Source organism: Cryptomeria japonica, chromosome 7 (genome assembly GCF_030272615.1).
Source record: "Cryptomeria japonica chromosome 7, Sugi_1.0, whole genome shotgun sequence".
In the NCBI taxonomy this organism is placed as follows: domain Eukaryota; kingdom Viridiplantae; phylum Streptophyta; class Pinopsida; order Cupressales; family Cupressaceae; genus Cryptomeria; species Cryptomeria japonica.
The window spans coordinates 334,052,664-334,061,959 of NC_081411.1; the positions used below are offsets into that span (position 1 = coordinate 334,052,664).

General features: G+C 37.0%; 1 protein-coding gene across 5 annotated transcripts; it reads right to left on the reverse strand.

Annotated features, from left to right (window-relative positions):
- Nucleotides 1-1,090: 1,090 nt before the first annotated feature.
- On the reverse strand, nucleotides 1,091-6,056 carry LOC131043063 (pentatricopeptide repeat-containing protein At5g38730). 5 transcript variants are annotated; one of them, XM_057976405.2, is made up of 5 exons: nucleotides 5,818-6,056; nucleotides 4,347-5,724; nucleotides 3,336-4,136; nucleotides 2,047-2,197; nucleotides 1,091-1,880 (listed from the first exon to the last, which is right to left on the reverse strand). In XM_057976405.2, the coding sequence occupies exons 1-3, from the start codon at nucleotides 5,863-5,865 to the stop codon at nucleotides 3,655-3,657; spliced, it is 1,908 nt and encodes a 635-aa protein (XP_057832388.2). In that variant the 5' UTR covers nucleotides 5,866-6,056; the 3' UTR covers nucleotides 1,091-1,880; nucleotides 2,047-2,197; nucleotides 3,336-3,654. The 5 variants fall into 5 exon arrangements, with proteins under 5 accessions (XP_057832388.2, XP_057832389.2, XP_057832387.2 ...); XM_057976406.2 differs by lacking the exon at nucleotides 2,047-2,197; XM_057976404.2 differs by having other exon boundaries at nucleotides 2,047-4,136.
- Nucleotides 6,057-9,296: the final 3,240 nt, after the last annotated feature.

Consider the following 9,296-nt stretch of genomic DNA (forward strand, 5'->3'; position numbering starts at 1 on the left):
TGTGTGTTCAACTAGATTGGACCATCCTTCTCTTCGCATTCTGGTGCCTCTCTTGCACTTTCAGCCATGTGCGAGCTCTCTATGCATCCACTTTCTATGTCTTCGCACCTTAGTCAACTTCATTTCCGCAGTCTCTTCTTCTCGAAGTCTTTGGCTCAAACCCTCCTATTTTTTATTGCTCCACTAGGGAAAAATTTGTTGGTTTCAAAGATCTTGACAACCTTGGCTTCGAGGTTTCGTGCTTCCTCTTCGTCATGTTCAAAGTGTGCGGACTAGTCAGTGAGATCTTGCTCGGCTACGTCTAGAAGTGGTAGGTTCCTAGCAACCTCTACCAACTGGTTCTACATACATGGTTTCTACCTCTTTCGACTATGGCTTCGACTCACACTTCGACTCTTACTTCTCTCCAGGCTCTTTGAGATTTCAACAAGTTCCCATAACTGTTGTCTCCGCTTAGTTTGTTCTCTTACACAGAGAGATCTTTGTATTGATCCCTCCTCTGCCTCTCAAGTTGTTCTAGTATGTCGTCGGTCTTTGTTCGGTCGTAGGGGCATTAATTGCCAGGGATACGACGTCTGCTCGTATCCCTCTCCTCTTCCCCTACGGTTCCATTCTTTATACCGTTGAAATATTTGTTGCCGACATCGTTCACGGTTGCTTTCCTCCCTTCGATCTTGTAGTTCAATCAGATTCTGCACCATAGCCTCAAAAGATTTTCGAGAAGATTGAAGACGATGGTATTCACTGTGAGTTCGCTACGCACCGTGACTACTCTCTCTCAAGCTTCCCTCTGCACGTACTAGGTGACCAAAACCTCCCTTAGGTCTACCAAGTCTTTCGTCAATTAATCCTCTCATACTTCTGCCTGCGTCACTTCCTCTTGTGTATCACTTTCAGTTACCAGTAATTGTTGTTGGAATGGTTGGCCCATTATACATGCCTACAGCCTGCCGCTATATTGATCTCCGAATTTGTATCGAAAATGGTGCCAAAATGTTTACTCCCTATGGTGTGGGTTCTCAAACTACCAGAAGTAAATAGAAAATAACAAGTACGTGAATAGCAACAACATATGCAATTCACAGAACAATTATGGCAGAAAGATATAGCTTTTATTTCAACATGTAAATTGGATACAACATTGGATACAACAACAGTGATCCTGTTCCCATTACAATATAACATATATATACCATCCGGTGGTTGGCCAAGATACCAACTGTTGGCAACTACCAACTAACCCCTACCGGAACATTACATTGCCATTTATTAATTAAACATAACCAAGTATTATTCATATGTCGGCAAATTACTGCCAACACCTCACTCTTAGCATTTTGTTTGAGAACATCTCGATCCTATGGAAAGGCTGTTGGGGAGACTCTGTCAAAGTTTTTTGAATGGCAAGATTTCAAGGTGTTTGACATTGCCAACTAAAAAACTTGTACATAGTTTTCCAGAAGTCTTTGTCTGATATTAATAAATATGCTGTGGAACCCTTAAATCTTTAATCTCAATCCTTCTTTTTCTCTCTGAAGTTGAGTTAGTTAGGGCATAGAGTATCTTTTGATTCATCAGATGGCCTTTTAAACCCATTTCTTACAGATTTCAGAAACTTTGATAGCATGCTCTGCAGCACACATAAACAATAGTGGCATGAATAAGGCTATCATCGACATCTTCACCATCTATCAAATGCTTTCTGAGCAATTTTAAGCTTGTCTTTCTTTCACAATCCTCCAAAGATGCTGCTATGAAAACAGACATCTTCACGAATACCTCTTCTTCATATTTCATTCAGCTTAAAAATCCCCTCTTCTTTGTCTTGCGTATTATAGCTATAACTTATCCAAGAGTGGCAGTAGAATCAGGCGTGAACCCTGACACAACATAGATCCAAATATTGGGTTCAGCTGTTAAGTTAGAAACCTTACAAAAAAAACACACACACAAACATCAGAAAAGCCTTGCAGAAAATGATGTTAAAAAAGGCAGTAATCAAATCATCAAAAAATGAAAATTCGGTTGTTAGGTAAAAACCTTTACCCATTGTTTCAATCAGGCTCTGCTTTGTTTCATACATTTCCCCAGGCTTGCAAAATTCTTGGACAAGAACTTTTAAGTAAAAATATCGAAAGCTATCTCACTCTGCAACATCTTATTATAAAGCTTCCAAACATTATCCATAGAAACTCTCCTACAGTAAAAATTAATAACACTATTGTATGTGGAGTGATCTGAATGAAAACCTTTGTCTACTTTTTCATTCAAGAGGTCATTTGCGTCTTGCCATTTCCCTTTCTCATCTAGCTTATAAATCAATATTATACTTAACTATCCTGCATCCATATCATAATCATGTGGATCAAAATTATCTATACAAACTGTGTTGCAATTTTCATCATCTTCACTCTATTTAAAAATACCAAGCTTAAGGATTTTCTGACCAAAATAATTAATATAAGGACGTCTTTATCCAAATGATGAATGATCTTGACTACAATACAGTATTCTGAAGTGCATAAATTATGAACCATCTCTTAACATGTTAATCTTCTGGGTTAACATATTTGTAATGTATTTTTCAGTTTAGATAGTTATGGCTGTTACAACTGTTCTTCTGCCTATAAAATAATGTTATAAACATTTCTTCAGAATGTTATTTTCATGATATGGAACAAAAATTATTTTTGTATTCTGCCCCTCCTGGGCCTAACACCATCTGTGCTCATTTATATTAAAATTGTCTGTTAATTGAATTTGCATCAGTTTTCCAAAAGTCTTGGTTTTTGACTTGCATAATCATCATTTCTATACAAATTTACTTAAAGAATGTTATTTCAGAAATATCAATTACTTTTGTAGGATAAAAAAATTCACTGCAAAATTTCAGCCATGTCCATTGAATAGATTAAGACTAACATTTTAAAAGAAAGAATCTTGGCAGATGTTTCAGTTAATGGGACTATCTTCAAGAATAACTTTTACCTTTAAAGATAGTGATAATGCTGCATCGGCTAATACGAATCTAACTACTTTTCCAATTGAAGTTTTTAGAATTTTCATTCATATCCAGTTTGAAATACATTGCAAGAGACATGATATTTCCACAGTCTATGATAATGTTTGGAGGTGCCTCTGGATTTAACTGCATGGAAATTTTTAGCATTTCGGAACACTCCATGATCCATCATCAGAAAGAGGATAAACTCAATGATGGACCATGAAGCATGATACAAAACATTGATGCTAAAGTTTATACACAATTAGATCCAGAAGCACTTCTAAACAATACATTTTTTAAGTCAAGAAGCTTTCCAGTATTAAACTTGTACCTGTGTGTAGCTTGCAAACATGAATTGCATATACACTTCCAATCAATGCTCACTGATAACACAAATGAGATTATATAAATTCATTCCTCCAAGCCCTCTAAGGCCCAACAGATCATATGCAGTCCTTGAAGGACACTCTAGAACATTTATAGTCCCCTTTTTCTTCCCCGGGTATGTAACCTTTCAAGCTTTCATCTCAGTAATTGAAAATTCCTGGTTGTGTTGTGCTGGATACTGTATTCATCAAATTTGAAGGTGATATTTCCTGTCACCAAGTCTTCTTGAAATTGCTCTACCCATGTAGTCTTTATCTGTCTCCTTAATATGGCACTCTGTTAGATTGCTGAATATTTCCAACTTTCTTAGCAACATTCTTGACAACCAGGCCTCTCTCTACCATTGCATTCAAAAATGTTTCAAGCCTTCCATCCATCTCTGGTGTTGAGTTAAGAAGTGCATAGAATGTCTTATGGTTGATAAGAACACCTTTTGAACTCATTTCTTCGGAAAGTTCAGAAGCTTTATTTTGACAACCTGCTCTAGAGTATGCACAAATAAGAGTTGAATATATAAGGTCATCACCAACAAGACCCCTGTCCGACATTTTATTAAACACTTTTCGGGCAATTTTCAACTTGCCTAGCTTGCAGAGTCCTTGAATAATGCCACTGTAGATAGAAATATCTTCACTAAAACCTCTTTTTATAAATTCTTCAGGCAGATTCAAAACCTCCTCTTCCTTGTGTTGCATACAATACCCATTGATTAGCCAAGAGTAAACACTGGAATCGGGCATGAAACCTGAAGCAGCAGACAGAAACACTAAGTTTATTACTAGTATTGACAACATTTTTGGTTTCCCAAACGGAAACAGATGATCCCTTTGGAGTTAGAAACCAAAAATAAAAAATACAGATATGAAGAAAGCCCTGCAGAAAAAGATGGGAAAACAGTAGTATGGAAACTCTGAAAAATTGAAACCCAATTATGAAATAGAAAGCAAGTACAAACCTCCATACATCATGTCAAAAAGGTTCTGCTTTGCGTCATCCATTTTCCCAGCCTTACAAAACCCAAGGATAAGAGCCTTATATGTAAACATGTCAAGAGCTATCCCACTTTGCAACATCTTGTAACGAAGCTTCCAAGCATCATCCATATTACCTCTCTTGCAGTAAAAATTAATCATAGTATTGCATGTGAACTGATCAGGCTGAATGTCATTTTCAACCATTTCATTCAAGATATCATTTGCTTCTTGTAATTTTCCTTCTTCACATAGCTTATGGATGAAGACATTATATGTAACTATCCCAGGCACCAGTCCTTCAGCTATCATTTTGTCTCGCACTCTCAATGCCTCTGGCAAATTGTTTACTCTGCAATAGCCATCAATAAGGGTGGTGTAAGTGACATGGTTAGGAATCAAGTTAGTGATGTCATTCATAAATGACAATGCTTCTGCCATCCTTCCTTCTCTGCAAAAACCATGTATGATGGCATTGTACGTTACAATATTTGGTTGAATGCCCTTCTCCAGCATTGTACCTTGGATGCTGAAAGCTTCATAGATCATTCCTTTCTTGCAAACTAGAGAAATGATAGTATTATACGTATACAAATCTGGACTAAATCCATTATTCTCCATCTCCTTTATCAAGTCTTCTGCTCTTTGCAAATTACCCTGTTTCAAGCAGGCATGGATCATTATATTGAAAGTCCGAGAGTTTAGGGCAATTCCTTTTTGAACTATTTCCCTATGGATTTTCCAAGCCATGGCCGTACAGTTTGCCTTAACAAGACTGCTTAGAAGGATATTACAACAATGTATAGTTGGATTGATTCCATAAGCACCCATTTGATAAAATACCTGCACTGCGTCTTGGGTCATCCCAGATTGGGCATAGGAATTGATAACAATGCAAAAGACAGCAGAATTGATGCCCAAACTGCTATGAGCATTGACCAGAGTAGTTAGCACTGCGGGAGAGGAAAGCAAATCCTTGTAGGTAATGGATTGTACTAATGATTGTGCAGTTTTAAAGTGATACATTTTTGTAAGAATATGGATCATGATCCAATATGTATGCAACGTATGTTGATAGTGTGGCAATTTGTCAGCCCAGTTGAAGAATCTCCAGGCTACCCATCCATTATGTTCTCCAATATGGAGAAGAATGTCACTCACAATGGGGGTAGTCAGCCTTGACCTTATTTGGGTATTAGACAAACTGTCCCACCTGCCCTCCAAAACCATTTGAGCAATGTTCTTAATGAAATCCGGATCCGTTTGAGATTCTCCTCGTGCAGCAGTTGAAGAATATTTTTTCCCAAGAAGAAAGTATGTACTGTAATGAATATCATGACAAGTGCTGTGATAGAGCTTGAACTGGATTGATTTCATTGTGTTAAAATGCATTTGGGGTTTGAAGTTTAAGAAAATCTCTCTACGTGAGAAAAATTATGGGCTTAGAAATCTTACCTGGGCAAATGATGTTCGTAACATCGTGCAATTAAGCTGATAGGACATATAGGTCCAATTTTTGCCACTGCAAAGAAAAAGAACAAGAGATTTTCAGGCGCGACATTAGAACTGCTAGCGATACCTAGGAGGCGAGGCGTCCTGCTTTGACATATGGTTCAATGTGCAATGGCTGGTCTAAGTAGAGGCCAGAAATGGTTTTAGCAAATATCTTTTTGAGATCTTAAGACAACATGAATATATATGTCCAACGATTATAGCATTAAATGGTTTGCGGATTTATAAAATCTTACCTAGATGCATAAAAAAAAATTGTTGGTTCCCAATCCTGTAGCTCACTAAACATAATTCTGATCTTGTGTTTGAAGATATGAAGGATCGGCCAAGGAAGATGAAATATTTTAAATTTGTTCTAAAGAGTAATTCTCATACATTTTAGACAGGATGTATGAATTATAGTACTAAAGGATGTATGAATTACAGTACTAAAGTATGCAAATTATTTGATTTAGGTATGAGGGGATTTAAGCTTGGTTTAAGATTAGAACAAACAAGTTTCTATTTAGGGTTATTGTGTCACTAAGCCATACATTTTCATTTCATTTCATATGATATGCATTTAAATAATATGATTTGTAATAGATTTATAATGCATTTTGTGATAGCAATATTCTCATTATTTACAAGAAAGAAGGCACAATGCTCCTTGAACAAAGACTAACGGTGAAAATAACACAAATACAATAAATTTACATAGAAGAACTTTGTAATTCTTGATTATACTATTCAAAGAAAGTCTCAAATCACAACCTAGAGACAATGAAACATTAAAGCATGTATTCATATGAGCTTCAATTGAAATATACAATGCTATTATAGAAGATTTGTATACGCTTGAATAACGATTTCCCAAAACAGACTTAGACCACTCTTATCCCACTCAAAAATAATTTCTCAAAGTCCTCAAAACTCTTTACAATTGAGTACGGTTTCTCTTTTAAAGGCAAAAGATGAAATTGTATGTTAATGAGAAGATGACACCTATCACTTGGGTCCAACAAACTTTGCCTTGTGTGCAATTACTCGTGACAACCTAGAGCCTTTGTTATGATCAACAACATGTCATTGTTCCTTTTGTTATCTCCACTACAAATTCTTAGGGTTTTCATGGTTATTCAAGGGTTTAAGTATATTGAGATATGTAAAACCCTCAATCCTTGTGTTGTGTGTTGTCTCTATGTACTAATTTGTTGTTGACTAACTATCTTAAGTCACCAATCACTTAAGTTACAACATAAGTCTCTTATGTCATCACACTGACAAGCCCCTTGTCCTAGCAATTCTTTTTTTTAACTGGCTCCACTAAGTACCTCTTATTTATGCCTTACTGTAGCATCCTAAAATTGTGACACTTGCAATTTCGACCGCATTTGGGTCTTCACGATGGCGATGCAACACTGAACCTGAATGGAGACCCCGAAACTTGTCCGAGACACCAAAAACTGCATTTTTCCAGCACCCTGCCTGATCCCTCCTTGCACCCTGCTGTCCCGGGAGGTGGGACCAGAGCGCCCAGTGCCCTGGTCCTTCAGGACCATGGCGCCTAGCGCCCTGGTCCCTGGCCCTATTTTGGGCCCAGTCTCCTATGGGGTTTCGGGTCTTTTTGTTTGCAAATTGGAAAATAACATTTCCTGGTCGGCCTAAGGTCGGGAAAATCAGTCTTTTAACCTTAATTGACAAGTATATAAACTACTTTTCCTCTCTCATTTGAGATATGGATGGAAAAAAGGTGGAAACGATATTCAAACATTCAAGCATTCCTTCAAGCAATTGATCATTCTAAGTCTCCATTCAAGGCTAAGTGTTGCATTCAAGACAAGGATTCAACCATTGAAGAGGAGATCACATACTGCAACATACAACATACAACAAACAACAACATCTATACCTTCGCACATAAGGATACAAACATCCTTACAACAAGGTACTAGTACTTGTTTTACATTACAAACATTTACATTTACAGTATTTCTCATTTCTTGGTTAATTCCAAAACCGGGGTTTGACCTAAGGGCAAACCCCTAATCCCTAACCCCCCAATCGTCTTCGCTTTTCTGTGTGTAGGTTGCAGGTACGCGATTGAAATTGAAGATCTGGAATCCTTGTGCAGAGACGAACAGATCCCCCTTCGTTTCGCGGATTTTTCGGAGGACCGTGTGCACTCCGGGCGCCATCGTCTCATCAACTTTTGCTCAAATTTGCAGGACAGTGCCGTATCGACATTTTACTGCTAATTCCAGGTCCGCAGCTTCATCCTATATCCCTATCTCAGTTTATAAGCGAATCTTTCTCACTTTCTTTGCATTCCTAGCTTAATCATTCTATCTACATTCTTTACAAAAGAGGGTAGCCTTGCTGTCTTAACCCTTGAAACACATTTAGAATCCAATCTTGCATTGTGTGGGATTGGATCTTGTGGGTTTCAACCCCTCTTTTGAATGTAAAGTCTCCCTAAGTGAAAACCGTCAACCCTAGTAACCTCCCTTCTCTCTCCTTGGAGTTGGAAGAGGGGAGAGCAACTAGGGTTCGATTATTTTCCGCTTTACATTTTGGTGAACCCGATGTGAACATCCTTTTTGATTATTCATGGTTAGATCTGAAAATTGGATTCCTTGATTACATTTCCATGTTTGATCTTTTGCAAATTTTAGAGGTTGATTGCATGAAAACCCTAAAATTTTCTTTTTAGTAATTAAGCTTGCGAAATGTTTAATTGTTAATGCTTGTTTCAGATCTATCCTTCTATTGCAAATTATCAATTCATATCTGTGCTTTAATTTTGAAAATTAAGTGGTTAAGTGTCAAAACCCTAATTTTTGAAACCCTCTTGATTCAACCTTTGTCCGACAATTTCACTGATCAAAACATCTCCAAATCAGCTATAACTTTGAATTCCGCAACAAAATCATAATATCTTTCATCCCTGAAAATTTGGAAAAAAGTTGCGAGGACCGTGTGCACTCCGGGCGCCATCGTCCCCGACATTTTTTTCGAAATTTCAGGAGCTAGATCTTACTGTATTTTTCTGCTAAAATCCAGAATTTTGGCTGATTTTATCAATTCTAACACTTTCAAAATTACAGTCAAAGTTGGTCTTGTGATTGCTTGGTTTAAGGCTCCTAATCATTCAAAAATTGGTGAAATTGAAATTTTGTGTCAATATTGTGTTCTTACTGTCCTAAATCTGAAAAAAGTGTTGATGGTCATTCAAAATTTCAGTGCTTTATTCAAATTCTTGCAATTTGTGACTTTTGAAATTAAGCGCTTAATTACAACAACTTTGATTTCCGCTTTCAAAATTGAATTTTGCGTGAAATTGAGTCAACTTTTAAATTTCAAAACTTGCATTGCTTTTGGTATTCCCTCTAAAATCATAAAATTCAAAATTTCAGTTTCCCTCTCTCTTTCAAAATTCAAAA